Below are 22,206 nucleotides of genomic sequence, written 5' to 3'. Positions count from 1 at the left end.
TGCAACAGGTTTGGCCCGGGGTCAATCATCAACTTCATAGGCTTAACCGTCATAAGAGGCAGTGGTTGGTGTTCACAGACATTGAAGGTGCTTGATCCATAATATTCTAATAGAAAGTTTTCAAGCCGTTTTCGATTCCCGTCTGTAGCCTCACAGGACAGTTTGTTTGGCATAGGTGGTGGTGCTTTTCTGTGTGGGCACTTGCACGCGACAGTCTCAAGTTCGTGGGCGGGTAGGGTTGTCGTCATCGGCACCAACCTAGGTGTTTCTATCTATCATTACCTATCATTGGGAAGGACTTGGAGACTATACCGAGTGCTTACAAGCCTCACGACTAAGAAAATATTTTTTTCTGAGCTTTCTGTGATATACGTAACTTGTCTAGTAGTGACAGTCTTATCAAGTTCATCGATACCACTATATCGAAGGATGGCGGCGCCGCCGCCATTATTTGCAGCTTTCATTTTCATCGAGACTGGTAGGAGCTGAGTAACTTTCATCTGTAGCCGACGTAAAATATCAATACCAACCAAGCAACTAGTATCAGCCATGACCAAAGCTTTAATTTTTGGAGTACTTTGTGAGAGGTTATACCCCAGTGCTCGATAGTCATCTGGTAAGGTTTATACCATAAGCTTGGTGAATGGATGCGGTTCTGCTTTCTTTCGAATCCAGGTGTCATTAAAGTCATCATATATGTGATGGTCAAGAGCAAAAGGCCGAGCAACAACCATATCTGCATGGAATGTTGTACCCAACGCTGTGGTACTGATAGCATTCTCTTTCCTTGACAAAGATCGACAGACTGATTCAGTATGATGTTTAATGCCACATTTGGAGCAGGTTTTACCATAGGCAGGGCATACCTGCCTGCGCATCATTGGTGAACTCCTTGCACCATGTCCTTTATTACCGCAATAGGTACAAATTGGTTCAGAGCCAATCTTAGCCTGTTGCTTCTGCAGTTGTCGATATGAGCTGCTGGCCAATGCTCCTGTAGTTGTAAGACGAGATAAAGAACGCGACGCTTACCAGCTTCTTTTGCCCCGATATACGAAATTACAGCTTCCAATGTCATATCTTGGTTGCGCTCCCCAAGTAGGTCAAGCTGAATCTCCTGATCTGCAAGGCCATGTATTAAAACATCTTTCACCATCTCATCTGAATAATAGATAATGATCTGGGAATCCGTACACTTTACAGTGAATTTGCAAACAGACGACTGTCCACGAACACGTGCAGCGAACGACTGTATAATCTCATCTTGATCTTGACGATCTTTCTTTACTAGGGTAGGAGGCGCTCGAGTCCGAGATGACCGAGCCACAACTGGTTTAGTTTTTTCCCTCAGTTTCTACTGTATGATCAGCGTTTAGAGAGGTTTCACAACATAAAGAGCTTTATAAATGCAGGATATTATATAATATAAATACTCTGCGTTGTTAGACTCTCACAATAACGTGTCATATACATATATCGACATAACCATTTCTAGAACATGTAGGCACTTAATTTATCACGGTGCCCATCCATTGGACAGGTACCTACTAGTCATTTTATCATATGAAAATGTTGACTGGAAAACATTAATTGAACCAGCATTAAATGATGAACATTTTTTTTTAATATTTTGCTTAAACATCAAAGTTTCTTCTTGTAGATGTTGGTTATCCCAGTGTGACCTGCCCGAGTAACATTGAACAAAGTTCAGACACAGACCAAATTACAGTTGTTTGGGACGACCTCTATGTCCAAAATTATGATGATTCTTATTTGTCAGCAAGTTGTACTCCACCTTCTGGTTCATATTTTAGTATTGGTTCAACTGTTGTTATTTGTTATGTTACAAATAGTGCTGGTAAAACAGACATCTGTACATTTACAGTTACTGTAAATTGTAAGTATATATATTTTTTTATTATGAACAATGTTACAGTGCCACACATCTGGTAAAAGTAACTATTTTCTTCCAATAAAACAAAATTGCTTTGGAAACTGCTCAGAAGATGACTAACAACTCTAATCCTAGTAAAAAAAATTTGTAAATTCAAATGGGATCCCGATGGGATTGTATTAATCCCAGCGGAAATCCCGACTATAATTTGCCCGCCGGAAATTCTGATAGTTTTTTTAAAATTCAAGTAGGATCCCGGTGGGATTTTACGCAAATCCCAGCAGGATCCCGCGAACTGTGCATAACACATACAAGTACAATACATCAATTTACAATGAGGGTTATATACATCTTTTTTGTATTCTTTTCCACTATTCTGTACAGTATTAAAACCAACTAGACATGAAACTCGTCACTTTGACGAGTTAGTTATCCGCACGACAGATGCCACGTGCACGTCATACGTTAAAAACTATAATAAGAGGTGGTCCTGTATTTTCGCCTTGTATTATAATTATACAGTACACTGTGTATAAAAGGAGACATTAATTCTACATGATACAGAGGGCGGCAAACAACAATTTGCTCACATCAGAGACTATGCTGGTGTACATTGTACTACTGTATATTATATGACATATTAACTGAATTATGGGACCTGCCTTTAATTCAAATATTTAACATGATGACGTCATAAAAAAAACAACACAACGATAGCAATTTCTGAAGAAAATTATCTTAGCAACAACATATTAACGTGTAGAAGAAATTTGAATACGTAAAATGTTGGTGCGCGCACATTTAAATGTGATGAACTATTACGCAAAATATGAAAATACGACTTTTTTTATTCAACTGGCAATATGATGACGTCACAACATCCGATTGGCAAAATGTTTACATGAATTCGTATCTACAATCCTATAGCTTCCAGAAAACGTTTTAATCGTGATTATCACATTTTATTCTTACGAGCTATTACAGATTAAAATTTACTGTAAAGATGAAATTAATGACCCACGTAATTAAAATTTTTAGGCATGATGACGTTATAAAAATGTAAATATTTTTTTCTCATGCTAAAGAAAGTTGATTGACCTAGACAATATATAAATATAGGAGAAAAAGGAATACAGATAAGCGTGATGCGCTCCATTGAATGTGATGAGCAATAACGAAACAGACAAAAATCCTATATTTTACATTCGTGTGGCCATACGATTACGTCACAATGTTTTTTTAGCCTTATCGATGCATGATCCGATATCTGCAACTCATCAACTTCTAGATTTTGTAATAAAAATAAACGGTTCACGGTTTACTTTAGAAACTATGACTGTTTAAAAAAAGACATTATTTTAATGATTTTTTAAGCTTTTTCATAAAAAACGCGCACAAATTGTCTAATTCAACGTGTTCGTATGGCGTTATTTAAACTGGAAAAGTTCTAAATTGTTTTCAAAATTACTAGGAAAGGCTTGAAAAATATAATTCAAGAGAAAAAAATATGTTTTTATCGCTACGTGCGCACCGCGTGCGTAAAAAATTGCGCGCCCGTGGGAATTTTTGACATGCTCAAAATGACATGAAACGCGTAAAAAGTTGATTAGAAATTAATTTTGCGCATTTTGAAATTTTAAATGCGCGTGCGCGCGTAACTTCTTGTGAAACATGCCATTTTTAATCCGTAGAAAGTTTGCCCCTGATATGACTTAATTTTGTCAAAGTGTCAATACTAAATGACTTTTGGTTTTTAATCTATGATCAATCATTGAAATTCATAAAATTGCGCGTAAGTCACGTTGCGCAACTATGACGTCATTCAAAAATAGGAGGTGCACAACTTCACGTAAATGCCCATATGTTGTCAAAGTTATGAAATGTTATGTTTACACATTTTAGAGAAACGCGACTCACAAAAAGGAAGGAAGGAAAGAAGAACTAGACATGAAACTCGTCACTTTGACGAGTTAGTTATCCGCTCGACAAACGCCACACGCATGTCATACGTTAGAATATTGCACACAGAAAAATATTAAGGCATTATGACCTGAACTGAAGAATATGATATGCTGTTAGTGCTGAATTCTGTCAATTTTGTGTCATATAGTATATACATGCAAACAGTATAATCTGTATACATATTACATACAGTGTAGAATAGGTGAAATTACGGGACCCGCCATTTATTCCAATTTTTAACATGGCGACGGAATCAAAATGAAACACTTAGATAGCAATTTCAGAAGGAAATTATCTCAGGAACAACATATTAACGTGTAGAAAAAATTTGAATACGTAAAATATAGATGCGCACCCTTTTAAATGTGATAAACTATTACGCAAAATATGAAAATACGTCTTTTTTTATTCAACTGGCCATATGATGACGTCCCAACATCCGATTGGCAAAATGTTTACATGAATTCGTATCTACAATCCAATAGCTTCCAGAAAACATTTTAATCGTGATTATCACATTTTATTCTGATGAGCTATAACAGATTAAAATTTACTGTAAAGATAAATATAAGTGACCCACGTTATTTATATTTTTAGACAATTATGACGTCATAAAAATAAAAAAATGTTTACTCTTGCGTAAGATAGTTGATTGACCTAGAAAATTTCAAAATCTGGGTTAAAATGGAATACGGATAAGTAGAGAGGCGCTCTATTAAATGAGATGCGCTATGATGAAAGATACAAAAATCCTATATTTTATATTCACGTGGCCATACGATGACGTCACAATGTCCGGTTTGCCATATCAATGCATGATTCCTTATCTACAACTTATCATCTTCCTGGATATGTAATTTAAACAAAGTTCACCTTGTAGTTTAGAATCTATGATTGTTTAAAAAAAGGTATAATTTTGACAAATGTTTGAACTTTTTCCTCAAAAACGCACATAAATTATCCAATTCGACGTGCCCGTATGACGTAATTTGAAGTCGAAATTGTTTCAAAGTTGGTAAAATTACTATAAAAGGCTTGAAAACATAAATCACGAGAGAAAAATGGTTTTCAACGCTACGTTCGCACCGCGCGCGTAAAAAAAAGCGCGCGCGTGGGACTTTTTTACATGCTTAAAATGACATGAAACACGTAGAAAGTTGATTAGAAATTGATTTTTCGCATTTTTAATTTTAAATTAGCGTGCGCGCGTAACTTTGTTTAAAACACGCAATTTTTTATCCACAGAAAGTTAGCGCATGATATAAATTAAACTTTTGCTAAGTTTCAATTTAAATTGTTATATGGTTTTAAATCTATGTTAAATACGCGAAATTCATAAAATTGTGCGTAAGTCACGTTGCGCATTTCTGACGTCATTCACAATAGGAGGTGCACAACTTCACGTGAATGCCCATATGTTGACAAAGTTATGAAATGTTATGTTTACACGTTTTTTAGATACGCGAGACACAAAAATAGAAGAGAAATGCGCGTGCGCGCGTAACGTCTTGTAAAACATGCCATTTTTAATCCACAAAAAGTTTTCCCTTGATATGACTTAAATTTTCACAAAGTGTCAAAACAAATTTATGCTTGGTTTTTAGTCTATGTTCAATCATAAAAAATCATAAAATCGCACGTAAGTCACGTTGCGCAACTCTGACGTCATTCAAAAATAGGAGGTGCACAACTTCACGTAAATGCCCATATGTTGACAAAGTAATGAAATGTTATGTTTACAAGTTTTTGAGATACGTGAGACACAAAAATGAGGGAGAAAGAAATAAGAAAAACTAGATTTGAACTCGTCACTACGGACGAGTTAGGTTATCCGCAGCGCAAAGGCCACGTGCACGTCATACATTAAAATATTGCGCGCAGAAAAACGATTAAGTCATTGAAACAATTTCAGTGCGCTCTCTATTTTTCGTCACGTCTGAGTATATACGGTATACGCTATATACTGTATACGTACTACATACAGTGCAGAATAGGTGAAAATAAAGCACCAAAGTTATTGACGCTTTTGGACATGATGACGTCATCACAATTTTAAAAACGGTAAATTATGCGAAAGATAATTGATTGGCCTAGACAATATAACAAAATGGGGGGAAATGGAATACGGATAAGTGGAGATGCGCTCTATTAAATGTGATGAGCTATGACGAAAGAGACAAAAATCCTATATTTCATATTCGAGTGGCCAAACGATGACGTCACAATGTCCTGTTAGCCATATCGATGCATGATTCGATATCTACAACTCATTATCTTCCAGAATGTGTAATTTAAAAAAAGTTCTCCTCGTAGTTTACAATCTATGACTGTTTTAAAAAAGGCATAATTTCGACGAATGTTTGAACTTTTTCTTCAAAAACGCGCGCAAATTGTTCAGTTCTACGTGCTCGTATGACGTGATTTTAAGTCAAAATTGATTGAAAATTGGTAAATTTACTAGAAAAGGCTGAAAAAACAAAAATCAAGCAAAAAAAAGATGTTTTTGCGCTATGTGCGCACGCGCGCGTAAAAAATATGCGCACGCGTGGGAATTTTTGAAATGCTCAAAATGACCTAAAACGCGTAGAAAGTTGATTAGAAATGGATTTTTCGCAATTTGAAATTTTAAACGCGCATGCGCGCGTAACTTTATGTCAAACATGCCATTTTTAATCCATAGAAAGTTTGCCCTTGATATGACTTAAATGTTCACCAAGTGTCATTACAAAATGAATTTTGCTTTTTAGTCTATGTTAAATACGCGAAATTCATAAAATCGCGCGTAGCTTACGCTGCGCGACTCTAAAGTAAAAAAACGAGCTGTCCTGCACTTCTACACATAGAGGTAAATCTTCTGACAAACTTATACGATGTAATGTTGATCAGAATTTGAGATACACGTGACACAAAATTTTGGGAAAGAAAGAAGAATAACATAGAAAAAACTAGACATGTAACTCGTCACTTTGACGAGTTTGGTTATCCGCCGCGCAAGTGGTGCAACATAAACATTAAGAGGATAGGTTGAGGACAAAAGGAAGTGTTCACGTTGGCATTATGACCTGAACTGAAGAATATGATATGTTGTTATTGCTGAATTTTATTATTTAAATTCATATATAGTATACACAGTATCTGTATCCATATCACATACAGTGTAGAATAGGTGAAATTACGGGACCCGCTATTTATTGCAATTTTTAACATGTTGACGGTTTTAAAATGAAACGCGAAGGTAGCAATTCCGAAAGGAAATTATCTCAGCAACAACGTATTAGCGTGTAGAAGAAATTTGAATACGTGAAATATTGATGCGCACTCTTTTAAATGTAATGAATTATGACGCAAAAGATGAAAATACGACCTTTTTTGTTTAACTAGCCATATGATGACGTCACAACATCCGATTGGCAACATTTTTACATAATTTCGTATCTACAATCCAATAGCTTCCAGAAAAAGTTTTAATCGTGATTATCACATTTTATTCTTACGAGCTATAACAGATTAAAATTTACTGTAAAGATGAAATTAATGCCACACGTGATTTAAATTTTTAGGCATGATGACGTCAAAAAAATTAAAATATTTTTAACTCATGCGAAAGATACTTGATTGACCTAGACAATATCAAAATCGGGGTGAAAATGGAAAACGGATAAGTGGAGATGCGCTCTATTCAATGTGATGAGCTATGACGAAAGATACAAAAATCCTAAATTTTATATTCGTGTGGCCATACGATGACGTCACAATGTCCAGTTAGCCATATTACTACCTGATTCGATATCTACAACTCATCTACTTCCAGAATATGCCATCCACAAAAAGTTGACCGTCTAGTTTAGAAATTACGACTGTTTAAAAAAAGGCATATTTTAAACGAATTTTTTAACCTTTTCATAAAAAACGCGCGCCAATTGTCCAATTCGACGTGCTCGTATGACGTATCTTTAAGTCGAAATTGTTTAAAATTTGGTAAAATTACTTGAAAAAGCTGGAACAACATAAATCACGCGAAAAAAATACGTTTTCAATGCTACGTGCGCACCGCACACGTAAAAATGTGCGCACGCGTGGGAATTTTTGACATGCTTAAAACGACATGAAACGCGTAGAAAGTTGATTATAAATTAATTTTGCGCATTTTGAAATTTTATATGCGCGTGTGCGCGTAACTTTGTGTAAAACACGCAATTTTTTTTCAACAGAAAGTTAGCGCATGATATAAATTAAACTTTTGCAAAGTTTCAAGTTGAAATGTTATTTGGTTGTCGAGCTATGTTAAATACGACAAAATCGTTAAATCGCGCGTAGGTCACGTTGCGCAATTGTAAATATCATGAAAAGCTTCGCTGCACATCTTCATGTGCATGACGATATGTTGAGAAAGTTACAAAATGTTATGTTTGCAAGTTTTCGAGAAAAGCGTTCCACAAAAATCATACAGAAAGAAAGAAGAGAAATAAAAAGTTGATGTTGATGATGATTTCGTACAATCACAAGAGGTTATCCTGCAACTTCGTTGCGGATAACCAAAAAAAAAAAAAAAAAGATCCTGACAATAACAAGAGGTTATCCGCCAAGTGCGGATAACCAAAAAAAAAAAAAAGTAACAGGACGATTACAAGCAGTTATCCGCTACTAAGCGGATAACTAATAATACAGAAAAAAAATGTTGATCTCGTACAATAACAAGGAGTTATCCGCTTGGTATACCAAGCGGATAACTAAAAATCTAAAGATTCTCACTAAAACTCTTATCATTAATTTACTGTATACATTACATGTCATTATTGATTACTAGCAGTAACCAATTACTCTGCACAGTATTTTCCACCTAGATGTATTGTCCCTTGAAACACAAAAAAATGAAGGTCAGAATATTCTAAATTTAAATTGGCCATATCAAAGTAATATTAAAGTTATTCACTTTCAGTCGAAAATTCGAGCCAAAAACAACAGGTTTACGTAATTAACAGCTAAATTAATTTGATTACATTTCGTCTGGAAAATCGTCGCGAGCGAACGTAAACAAAGATTTCAAACCATAATTATACATTATGCATGATGCTAATTAGGATTGTTTACAACTCGTCACGGTTGAGAAGGTGTTTTCACCGAAATCGCGAGGAAGTTTTATGATTATGCATACAGAGTAGCCAAATAAGCGCGTTGCATTATGAGATATGTTTTGATCGAAAACTGTGACTGGAAGTCAAAGTTATTTTTTGAACCAAAAAACGTCTGTATTTTAGATAAATTTTTTTTTTTTCCGACAAATTTTTGGTGAAAGTTAATAACTATTATGATACTTCAAAATGACCCACTTTTTTTCGAAATCTTTTATTTTTTATTTTTTTGGAATTTGACAAAGGGACAATACATCTTTAATATGTGGTTATAGACTTTGCATGGGCAAGTATAATAAAAGCGCACTCTGATAAAAGTAATTATTAAAATAATAAAATAATTTGGAACTATTTACGGCCATTGATTTTGTTATACACTATCCCGTCACTTTGAAATGTAAGCTAAAAAATGAAAGCAGTACTGGATGGAACTTTTGACTTAACTTTTGGCTGTTCAGACTTTGCGAAAATAAAAGACACTAAAGAAAAATGGTGCTGTGTGAATCAGATGATGCGCGCAAATATAACAAAAGTATAAAATGAGTGTTTTTCATGACATATTAATTATTTTTTATTTTTATTTTTATTTTATTTAATCGAAACCAACAGCGATAATTACCGCCACTAATAGGTTTGATACATATAGATAAAATAAAAAAGCGGACGTACATCAAATGAAAAACACATTGCTGCTGAAACACAAATTGTTGTTTTCATGTTCAACAATGTATCAAACCATTTGGAATCATTCTGTTTGTTCATTTTTATTCATTTACATTTTATTTTTATTTCAATGGTTTTGATATTTTGCTATTTTTTTTTACCTATTTTCACTTCTGTAATTAAATTGTGGTCTAGCAGTAACCCGTCATGTCTGCCTAAATAATATTTGCATTGCAAGATTAAGTATAATAAAAGCACACTCTTCCCTTTTGCCAAGGATAAAATTCGGAACTATTTACGACCATTGATTTTGTTACGAAGTATTCTTTTACTTTGAAATACTGTAAGCTACAAAATGAAAGCAATATTGTATATGGTACTGTGCTGTGTGAATATTAATTTAAGGTGTGCCTCAGAAAGTGACAACGTGCATGAGAGGGACATGCACGTTGAAGTCTGTCAATCAGTTGGCAGATTAAAACATTTTAATAATAAAATATGAATTGGTAAGTTATATAATGAAGATGTGAAGTATTGGAATAATAAAACTACAGCTGCTTACGGACTTTGAAATCAACACAAAAAGCGAAATTAGATGACAAAAACTTTTACATTTTGGTGTATTTTTTCGTTGATATTTGGACAACCATTTGGATTCATTTTATTTGTGTGTTTTTTGTTTGTTCATTTACATTTTTTTTATGTCAATGTTTTTTATATTTTGCAATTTTGTTTGTGTAAGGTTTGATTTCTTTTTTGCTAGTTTTGTAATTACGTTGTGGTCTAGTTTTGAATTTTAGCTTTAACCGGTGATACTTATTATATACACATACGCATTGTTATCAATGGCCACGGCATTTTGCTCACTGAGCCAAACCGTTATTTACAAAAAATCTGTTCAAAGGATAGGTGTAATTAATTAAAACTTCAACGACGCAATCATTCGATTTGACCGGCTGCCGAGACTAAACACTGTTTTAATTTGGTGGCCCGGCATGGTTTTCGTAGGTCCGGCCATGGCGGTACACAATAGAAGAGGGTGCATAGTTTATACAGTGACATAACATGGTCGCTGAGACGTCTAATTAATGTTATTTTTTTCCTTTTTTTAGTGTGTATCCATACAATTCAGGAAAGGAGATACGTAAAATTACGTGAAAAATTTAGTAACATTAATATATAGATAGTATCAATGAGACCAAAATGAGATAGATAGGAATTTTATTTTCTAAATTGATTGATATTTTTTATACAAAATTCTGCTTCAGAAGACATTAATATTTTATAGTAACATTTTTTTTCAATGTATTAATGGGCAGCTAAATTAAATATATTCAACACTCTTTACAGATTGCTCATATATAATCCTTTTGTAGTAAACGTTGAAACCCATAACAGTCCATATAAATGAGTTTGACATCATACTACATTGTTTTTGTTTCGAAGACAATGTTGTATGTCCTGATGACCAAGTTAGAGTTACAACCTCAGACCAAACTACAGTGACCTGGGATGACCCCACAGTCACTAAAAATGTTAATACTGGTTTGAACATGACTTGTAATCCACCTTCTGGTTCATCATTTAATGCTGGTTCAACTAATGTTATCTGTTCAGCTGCGCTGGATACTGAAGCTACTTCTGGTAATACAGGAATCTGTATGTTTTTAGTTATTGTCATAAGTAAGTTTTAAATTATTCTTTACCTATGAATTATAAATCTACTATGTTGTACAGTTAAAATGTATAGTTTAATTCTTTTTTTAATCATCACTTTCATTTGGTTATAAGCTAACAAACTGCTGTTCATAAAATTATCAATTCTTTTTACGTGCACAAATTTTAATGTCCTAGATTTGAAAGTAGCCACGTTGTTAGGCCTACTATCATTTGCCTTCTTTATCTTTACGCACACTTTGGTTTTCATTTGCACATGTTAACTAGCTGAATAACTGAATGGCTAGTTTTTCAAAATAAATATGCTCATCAGTGTGCAAGGAATAATGGCATGCATAGAATTTCCTCAGTTTCTGTAAGTTTTATTTATATCATTAAAAATAGATATTGATGCCCCCATTGTGAGCTGCCCAGAAAACATTGAAGAAGATTCATTCACTGATCAAGCTAGAGTGACCTGGAATGACCCCTTGGTCACTGACAATGTTGATACTGGTCTGTCAGCTACTTGTACTCCACCTTCTGGTTCATTATTTAATGCTGGTTCAAGTAAAGTTACTTGTTTGGCTATGGATTCTGCTGGTAATACAGGAAGCTGTGTATTTACAGTTATTGTTAATAGTAAGTTTTGATTCATTCTTGTACAAAACACCTTTGTAATATCTCATTATTATACTACGCCTCTTAGAAGGAAATATCTGATATTTATGAATTATATCAGTAATTTTGTTTTATTTATCTTTTAACTTTTTCTTATAGATATTGATGCCCCCATTGTGACTTGCCAAGGAAGCATTGAAGAAGATTCAGTCACTGATCAAGCTAGAGTGACTTGGAATAACCCACCAGTGACTGATAAGGGTGATACTTGTCTTTCAGCTACTTGTTCTCCACCTTCTGGTTCATCATTTGATATTGGTTCAACTGATGTTACTTGTTCCGCTACGAATTCTGCTGGTTATACAGGAATCTGTTTATTTACAGTTACTGTTTATGGTAATAGCATTTAATTTGTTATAGTCATCGTTTGCCAGATGAAGGATTATACGTATTGCAAAGAAATAATTTGCTTGTGAGACAATTATTGCAGCATGGTTTAAAAATCTTACCAACAAACATAGGTTCTTTGAGACAGCATGTTGTAAAATGTCATACTTCTGCTAAGTCGATGTACTGTGTACCCTTAAAGGCTGCAGCCAAACTTCCTTCAGACATTGTTTACCGAATTCCCAAACACATTCATAATATGTAACAAAATAGAGAGCCCAAATAATGTTTTGAAGTACTGTAAATATATATTTATGTAATTTTTGTTCTTTTTAAAAATCTTTCAACTATTTCTTGTAGATCTTGGTTCTCCTATTGTGATCTGCCCAGGAAACATTGAAGAAAATTCAGCCACTGACCAAGCTACAGTGACCTGGAATGACCCCTCAGTCACTGACAATGTTGATACTGGTCTGTCAGCTACTTGTACTCCACCTTCTGGTTCATCATTTAATGCTGGTTCAACTGATGTTACTTGTTCTGCTATGGATACTGCTGGAAATACAGGAAGCTGTGTGTTTACAGTTACTATAAATGGTGATGATCAATTTAGTTATACTTTACAAAGATTTTGAGTACACATCGTACATTATGATAGACTGGAAAAGCAAAGATTTATAATAGTTAGGATATAGAAATACAACATGTCTTAGTTTTACCTGCTAGAGTATATTGGCACCTGGGCTTGTAAGGGTACGAGAGAAAATTTCCTGAAATTTATACTAAACAAATCGATAAATCATTGTTTTTGGTTGATTGGTTATATTTTTTTTTATAGATATTGATGCCCCCATTGTGACCTGCCCACAAAGCATTGAAGACAATTTAGCCTCCACGGACCAAGTTACAGTGACCTGGAATGACCCCACAGTCACCGACAATGTTGATACTGGTCTGTCAGCTACTTGTACTTCACCTTCTGGTTCATCATTTAATGCTGGTTCAACTGATATTACTTGTTCTGCAACGGATACTGCTGGTAATACAAGAAGATGTGTATTTACAGTTAATATCAATGGTAATACCATTTGTTTACATCAGTGGTTATCCTTCTGCCTTGTATTCAATTATAAAAAAACATTGCAAAGAAGTTTTGTGACAGTATTAAAAAATAATCAAGGTATGGTTTTTTTCAAGTCAAGAATTGAGAATTATTGTAACACAGTTTTATTCAAATTGTTGCTGTCTCAGAAGAAGTTATTGAGCTATATATGTCGTCATCTTGACATATTTGCTATGTAATCTACCATCCTGTCCTCATACTAGTTATTACACTTACACTTCATTAAGTTGAGGTTTAAGTTTATTGTGATATTTTATTGTACTAAAGTCGAGTATCTAAAATACCTTGAACCAATATCAACTGAGCTTGTTGTTCATGAATTATATTTTTAAGAGTAGCTTAGTAAAGTGAATGTCAAAAAAGTGGATTATTCTATTTTTTTTTATTTGTTAATTTGTAAAACCATTTTTTTTTGTAGATATTGGTTCCCCCATTGTTACTTGCCCAGGAACCATTGAAGAAGATTTAGTCAATGACAGAACGACTGTGACCTGGAATGACCCCTCTGTCACTGACAATGTTGATACTCGCATATCAGCTACTTGTACTCCACCTTCTGGTTCATCATTTAATATTGGTTCAACTAATGTTGTTTGTTCTGCTAGGGATACTGCTGGTAATAGAGGGAGCTGTATATTTACAGTTACAGTAAATGGTAATAGAATAATATTAATGATACAGTTATTGCCTATTTTTATATCATCATTGTCTGTCTAATACTATACAAACATTGCGAAGATATTTTTTCAGACATATAGTAGTTTCTTTAGAATAGCATGTTACACTTACTTTAACCCTTACATTACCGAAAGGGAAATATCTGTCCAGTTGATATTAGTAGCCTTTGTCAGTCGCAGATGGATTTTTCTTCCAGTTATTCATCAGTGTTTTAGAGTATTTTTTATTGACTTCCCAGACAACTGATATTATGGGATAGCAAAAATCAAGGATTACATTTAAAAACTTTTCCAAAATTCTTGTTTTGATCACACATTTTTTTTTTTTTTTCAATAACTTTTATTTTCTCCTTTTATCAAAAACATTACACTCAACAGAACGAAACAAAAAGGAAAACCAAAGACGTTTGAGGACGTCACATTATCTCAATCGTCATTCTCTTTTTTCATTATCTCTTTCAATGTTTGATATACCACAAATACCTCATCATAATCATTTCTTAAGTTAAACCAGGCTATAATAACGCCTTGTCAATAATGATTACCAAGTTTTGCATTTTCAACTCTTATTCCTTAATTTAGTTTACAATACGTTTTTGATTGATATTTATTATTTTTTGCAATATTATTCTCCACAGTTTCTGTAAGTACCCAGTCCTTAACGTGATTGAAGTTAAGAGGACTTTTATAAATCTTGCATTTATATATATATATCTCTTAGTAAGAAATTTAAAAAAAAAACATGTTAATAAAATTGTAAATTTGTATTAAAAAAATACCAAAGCATATGTCTATATAATCTATTTTAAAACGGATGTCTAATTTCCTGAACCACTAAAACACATCATCCCACAATTTAGAAGTTTTCTCGCAAGACCGTATTAGAAATTCTACTGTTTTGTTTTTTTTCCTTACCACAAATAGAATATTTATCATCTTGAACCAGGCCAATTCTGTGCAGTAACTTATTTGTGGGAAGAATTTTATGTATAAATCTGAACTGCAGGAATTGTGTTTTAGTGTCAGGAGTACATTCGTAAGGCATCCTATAAATTAAACTCCAATCAACATTAAAAAGATCAGAAAAGAAGAAAGAAAATCAAAGACGTGTGAGGACGTCACATTATAATATTTGATTAAATCACCATACCTCATCATAATCATTTCTTAGTTTAAACCAGGCTATTATAACATATTAACAATAATAGTTACAAAGTTTTGCATTATCAACTCCTATACCTTGATTTGGTTTACAAAGTCAAATTCTTTTTCCCATATCCATAATTCACCAAAACAATATAAGAGAAATAAATTGTCAAATTTACTAAGGCGTTACAATGAATTATTTCAGTTGCTTATGGGTGTATTTCATTCAATTGTCGTTATCGCTTTCTAATACTGGTTCCTATTTTTTAATATGGACATTATATTTATTTTTATTTTTTGCGATATTATTCTCCACAGTTTCTGTAAAGAGTACCCATCTTTTAAAGTGAATGAAGTTAAGAGGAATTTCATTAATCTTGCATTTATATATATATCTCTTAGCAAGAAGTAAAATCATATTAACAAAAGTTGAATATTTATATTCAAAAATACCAAAACATATGTCTATATAATTTAATCTAATAGTGATGTCTAATTTCCTGAACCAATAAAACACATCATCCCACAATTTAGAAGTTTTCTCGCAAGACCACATTAGATGTATTACTGTTTCTTTTTCCTTACTACAAAGAGAACATTTATTATCTTGAATCAGGCCAATTTTGTGCAATAACTCATTTGTAGGAAGAATTCTATGTATAAATCTGAATTGCAGGTACTGTGTTTTGGTATCAAGAGTACATTCATAAGGCATCCTATAAATTAAATTCCAATTAACCTTAACAAGATTAGGCTCTTGGTTAAATTCATTACTCCATTTTCTATAAGCCTTTGGGGTATATATACATATATTATATTATTGAGCAAATTTTACACAAAGGTGGTTGTTTTTTTTTTAACTTCCATTAATTGTAATAAAACTGGCGATTTTCTTGTAGGGTTGGGATTAGCTAATTTTTCTCGGTAATTTTGAGAGATAACATTAACTAAACCAAAAAAAAGAATGAAGTTGCAATTTATAGCATAGGTATTTTTAAATTCAGTATGTCATAAAGCGTTGGTTGTTAAGCCTTACATCTGAAATATAATTTACACCTTTTAAGCTCCATGATCTATAAAATATAGTTTTCTTATTAATTTTAATGTTTTGATTGTACCACAATACCTCATCAGATACATCGTCACCATAATCATTTCTTAGTTTAAACCAGGCTATTAAAACATCTTGTAAAAAGGAGTTACCAAGCTTTTCATAATTAATTCCTATCCCCTGTTTTGGTTTACAAAGCCAGATCCATTCCCCACCGATGCTCAAAATTTGTTTCCTAAATAATTGTTTCCATTTTCCGTTCGTGGTTGTGTCTAAAAATCTTTTAACCCAAGTTATTTTTAGGGCTTCATTAAATTTATAAATATTTGTCATTTTTAAACCTCAATTATCTTTATCGTTATACATAGTCTCTCTACTTACTCTATCAGGCTTCCCGCTCCAAATAAATTTAAATAGAGTTCACTCCAATTTTTTCATAAATTCACTTGAAGGGGATGGGAGGACAGAGAATAAATATGTTAATTGAGAAAGAGCCAGTGATTTGATAATTGTAACCTTACCTATTGGTGTGAAATCTCTTTGGGACCAAATATTCAGGATTTTCTTTAGTTTCTCAAATTGAACATCATAATTTAATTCAAAGAGTTTGCTTTTATCCAAAGATATGTCTATTCCCAGAAATTTAACCGGTCCTTTAGTCAATCTATAATCAGAAGTGAAGTTCTTAATTTTATTTTTCAGCCTACCAATATTTAAAAAGCTGGATTTTGCCTTATTTAATTTCAACCCGGAAATATCACCAAAGTTTTCTATAACTTTAATTGCTTTAGCTATCATCCGCAAATTGGGTGATTTTTATTTGACTGTCAGGATTAACACAAATTCCCTTAATACTGTTGTTTTAAAATAGTTGGATAGGTAACCATTATTGATAACACAACTACTTATACCTGTATAAAACAAATTGACCCAATTCTTTAAGTCATTTCCAAAACCAAAGAGATCAAGGCACTTATCGATATAAGACCATTCAATTTTATCGTACTCCTTTTCAAAATCGATAAAAAGTAAGGTTCCTGGAATATCGTTTTTATCTGAAAATTCAATCAGGTCTATTATTAATCTGATATTTTCTCCTATATACCTGTTTGGCAAAAATCCGGTCTGATCATTAGAGATAATTGTTCCCAGAACATTCCTCATTCTGTTTGAAATGGCTTTTGTAATTATTTTATAATCAACGTTTAAAATGGATATAGGCCTCCAATTTTTTAATAATAATTCATCTTTGCCATCCTTCAGAATTAGTGAAATTACCCCTCTTCGTTGACTATCTGATAATCTACCATTTTTAAAGCAGTAATTATATGATTCAACTAGAATGTCACCAATTTGATTCCAGAAAGTTTTATAAAATTCCACTGGATAGCCGTCACATCCTGGACTTTTTGAATTCGCCATAGATTTCATGGCAATTGTACATTCGTCTAATTCAACTTGACCTTCACAATTTTTCATTTCATTTTCGGATAGTCTAGGTATATTATTAGGAGAAATGCCAAGTTTTTCTAGCATTTCAACATTACTAATAGAACAATCACTACTGTATAACTTAGAATAAAAATGATATTCCTCTTTTAATACTTCCTTATTCCCAGTGACAATGTTTCCTTTATCATTTTTTAAATTTAGTATAGATTTTTTATTGTGATGTATTTTCTCAAGGTTTAAAAAGTACTTAGAATTCTTTTCACCCTCTTCTATCCACCTACATTTACTTTACGTTTTGATCACACATTTACAATATTTACCTAATTAAAGCAAAGTTTGTGTTGGGGTACTAACATTGTCACAGTATAACAACAATGTTTCTGTAATTTTTAAAAAGTTATTTGTAAATCTTCCAACTTTTTATTTATATAGATGTCGATGCCCCCACTTTAACCTGTCCACGAAACATTGAAGAAAATTCATCAACTGACCAAGCTATAGTGACCTGGAATGACCCCTCAGTCACTGACAATGTTGATACTTGTTTATCAGCTACTTGTACCCCACCTTCTGGTTCATCATTTAATATTGGTTCAACTGATGTTACTTGTTCTGCTACGGATTCTGCTGGTTATACAGGAAGCTGTGTATTTACAGTTACTGTTAATGGTAATATAAATTTATTTTTTATATTGTCTCTCTGTGGTACACAGTGGAATCTAGTGGCCCAAATGTTATTGATAAAATGGAGCTGGGCCCCACAACCATTAGCAAATATTAGTTTACCTACCTAATTTTCAAACAATATTACAACATGGTTTAAGATCTTACTGATAGATATACTGTATGTTCTTTGAGATAGCATGTTTTTAACAATTACACTATTCCTCAGCTGCTAGCACATTTTCCTTTCAACATACTTCACTGTATTTTAAATCAAATTTACTGGATTTTGGGTTAATAGTAACTATTAGGTCAGGGATTCAATTTGCTTTCTAAGTATCCAATCTAGTCGAAATATCAGTTAAAAATTGTGCTATATTTAATGTATTGACGATATATATGCAACTTGCAAGAATGAAGTGTCAGCATGCCATTATATGTTAAAACTTACCTAAGAAACATGCTTGTAGTGTAGAAGTTAAGACATACACTAGATATTTTTTTAACCTACTGTAAAATCAAAATAGAAAGATACATCCATACACTACACTCAATACCAAAGTAATAAAATATATATACCTGATTTTTTTCTATTACAATTTCTTATTAAAAATATTTCATTTAATACTGAAAGGTTTTCTTATTTTCTTTTTCCTTTTTTCTAGATTCTTATGCCCCCATTGTGACCTGCTCAGGAAATATTGAAGAATATTCAGCCACTGACCAAGCAACAGTGACCTGGACTGGCCCTTCTGTCACTGACAATGTTGATACTGGTCTGTCAGCTGCTTGTAATCCACCTTCTGGTTCATCATTTAATATTGGTTCAATTAATGTTACTTGTTCTGCTATGGATACTGCTGGGAATACAGGAAGCTGTGTATTTACAGTTACCATTATTGGTAATGTGATTGTATTTTTTACATAGTTATCATCAGACTGTCAACGAATTCTAAACATTGAAAAGGAATTTTTATAATCTTCAGACAATAAAAGATCTTACCATTCTCCAACCATTCCACATCCATATTTATTTTGGCTGCACTTTTTAGCCAAACATGGAATGTTAACCTACATCAATCATTTTTCTGTGTACTTTACAAGTTACTAAACTCCCACTGGACCGCTGCATAATTAGAATAATATTACTAGAAACTCTTCTCTACACATCTACACACATTCTAATTACATTTCCAAAGGAAAATACTTCTTTCTTAACAGCCACAGGAGAGTAACCATTCCATCAGGATTTAAATTGCTTTCAAAACATTGAATTTGGTATAGATATTTAATTCATATTTTTGATAATAATAATAAGTTTCATTTTATTTAATAAGCAAGGAGCCCAACTATTTGTTGAAGGACATTACAAGAGTGAACCTGAGTATCTTGCCTGTTGTGTTTAACCCAAGGCATACACAGTCAATATATGTGTTTTTAATAAAAGGACATTTCTTAACTATTTCTTACAGATATTGATACCCCCATTGTGACCTGTCCAGGAAACATTGAAGAATATTCAACCACTGACCAAGTTATGGTGACCTGGGATGATCCCTCTGTCACTGACAATATTGATAGTGATCTGTCAGCTATTTGTACTCCACCTTCTGGTTCACCTTTTTATATAAGTTCTACTGATGTTACTTGTTCTGCTATGGATTCTGCTGGTAATACTGGAAGCTGTGTATTAACAGTTACTATTAATGGTAATTGTATTTTATATTTAATATAGTCAATTTTTTTCAGTCAATTTAATGCAATAAACATTGAAAGATGTTTTGTGACCTTCAGACAATAATAAATAATGAATTCAAAAGAGCTGGCTTGAGTTAACATCCTGAGCAATCTCAGTGTCATAGATTCAAGTTATGCCTCTGTTTTTCATGTCAACAGTGGCATTAACTTGAGCCCATTCTAATAAAAAATCACATACAGTATAATTCATTGGTTTCTGCCCAGTAGGTAATAACTAACAACATTTTTTCATTCAATACTCGAGAAGAAAAACACTGTCTGCTTATCGGAATTATACATGGAATGTTTTCACTTACTTTGTTATATTAAAAAGAATGCATAAGATTCTCAGTGAGAGATACACGGAATCGTCTGATATCTCGCCTGATAACTTGATACATTTATTGAACATACGCATTAGCTTCAGCAGCTCCAACCCGAAAGACACACCATCTGCCCTATGCACTCCTTTAACTTTATGCACTGCAAGTAAAACAATAACTCAAAATAAATTAAATTATTTTTTCTTCACGAACATGAATATTCCAACAAGAACATCATATTCCACAATGATGAGCATTTCTTTTAGATATTGGTTCTCCCGTTGTGACCTGCCCGGAAAATATTGAAAAAGATACAGTGACAGACCAATCTACAGTGACCTGGCATAACCCTTCAGTCACTGACAATGCTGAAATTGGTCTGTCAGCTACCTGTAATCCACCTTCTGGTTCATCATTTAAAACTGGTTCAACTGATGTTACTTGTTTTGTTATTGATAGTGCTGATAATAAAGGAATCTGTACATTTACAGTTCTGATTGTTAAGAGTAAGTCATGCTGTACATTTTTTAATTAACATTTTTTAAAGAATAGAATATGCAACTCAAATCCTCATCCCCTACCCTCGCCAAATAAAAGTTTAATTTAGCCAGCTTAAGTAAGCATAGAGGATAGTTAAACTTTATTAAATACATCTTAAAGTTAAATCAGAACAATTCTTCCACCCCATACAGAAATAAAAACCTTAACGATTTTCTTAAGCAATGGCAACAGGATGTATATGTATATATGTCAGAATACTGAGATTTTAAACACTTGTAGTTAATTTATAATATTTTTTTTATTAAAGGGACTTCATCTTTACCAGTCTACTTGATAGGAATAATAATTCTTGCTTGTGTCATCTTGATGATATCTACAGCTCTTGTCATTTATTGCAGGTGTTATTCATTGATTCTTTGCATATTTATTTTGTAAAATCACATTCACTATAATTATTACGCTAATAAAGGATTTTTAAATATGATTATTTTGCAATGTGTATATAAAGCACATTCTAATTTTCATTAGCTTAAATTGCTACATAATAAATAGCTTCCATATTTAATTGTCATGCTTTCATAGGTTTTTAAGTGATTTACTTGCATACTTACACCATTCAAAATGTTTTTCTGGTCATTACATTTTGTTCAGTTGTTTAAAAATACTTCACATTTACCTACAGTACTAGTTTTTTTGTAATAATTGATTTAATTACATATATAAAAAGGTTTCATTCCATCGCTCCAACTTTGTTTCCCCACATCGTTGTTCCACATCATTATTTCACATCATTGTTCCACATCGTTATTCCACATCTTTGCTATTCCCCATAGTTCATCCACATCATTGCTGCTCCACATAGTTGTTCCACATTATTGCTGCTCCACATCATTGTTCCACATCATTGTTGCACATCTTTGCTGCTCCACATTGTTGTTCCACATCTTTGCTGCTCCACATAGTTGTTCCACATCATTGCTGCTCCACATAGTTGTTCCACATCATTGCTGCTCCACATCATTGTTCCACATCTTTGCTGCTCCACATTGTTCCACATCATTGCTGCTCCACATCATTGTTCCACATCATTGCTGCTCCATATAGTTGTTCCACATCATTGTTCCACATCTTTGCTGCTCCACATTGTTGTTCCACATCTTTGCTGCTCCACATAGTTGTTCCACATCATTGCTGCTCCACATCATTGTTCCACATCAT

General features: G+C 33.1%; 1 protein-coding gene across 1 annotated transcript in view; it reads left to right on the top strand.

The window, feature by feature from the left end:
- The first annotated feature begins 1,748 nt into the window (after nucleotides 1-1,748).
- LOC140058127 (hyalin-like) overlaps nucleotides 1,749-22,206 on the top strand; it is a 31,813-nt gene continuing 11,355 nt past the window's right edge. Inside the window, exons 1-12 of the mRNA XM_072103683.1 lie at nucleotides 1,749-1,897; nucleotides 11,098-11,334; nucleotides 11,713-11,949; nucleotides 12,088-12,324; nucleotides 12,676-12,912; nucleotides 13,154-13,393; nucleotides 13,857-14,093; nucleotides 18,197-18,433; nucleotides 19,093-19,329; nucleotides 19,900-20,136; nucleotides 20,754-20,993; nucleotides 21,296-21,386. Of these exons, the coding sequence (XP_071959784.1) occupies nucleotides 11,205-11,334; nucleotides 11,713-11,949; nucleotides 12,088-12,324; nucleotides 12,676-12,912; nucleotides 13,154-13,393; nucleotides 13,857-14,093; nucleotides 18,197-18,433; nucleotides 19,093-19,329; nucleotides 19,900-20,136; nucleotides 20,754-20,993; nucleotides 21,296-21,386 (2,360 nt within the window). The 5' untranslated portion in view covers nucleotides 1,749-1,897; nucleotides 11,098-11,204. The remainder of the gene's footprint in view (nucleotides 1,898-11,097; nucleotides 11,335-11,712; nucleotides 11,950-12,087; nucleotides 12,325-12,675; nucleotides 12,913-13,153; nucleotides 13,394-13,856; nucleotides 14,094-18,196; nucleotides 18,434-19,092; nucleotides 19,330-19,899; nucleotides 20,137-20,753; nucleotides 20,994-21,295; nucleotides 21,387-22,206) is intronic.

Source organism: Antedon mediterranea, chromosome 9, assembly GCF_964355755.1.
Source record: "Antedon mediterranea chromosome 9, ecAntMedi1.1, whole genome shotgun sequence".
In the NCBI taxonomy this organism is placed as follows: Eukaryota; Metazoa; Echinodermata; class Crinoidea; order Comatulida; family Antedonidae; genus Antedon; species Antedon mediterranea.
Note: the sequence above shows the minus strand (reverse complement) of the source record. Positions and strands in the feature narration are given on the sequence as shown.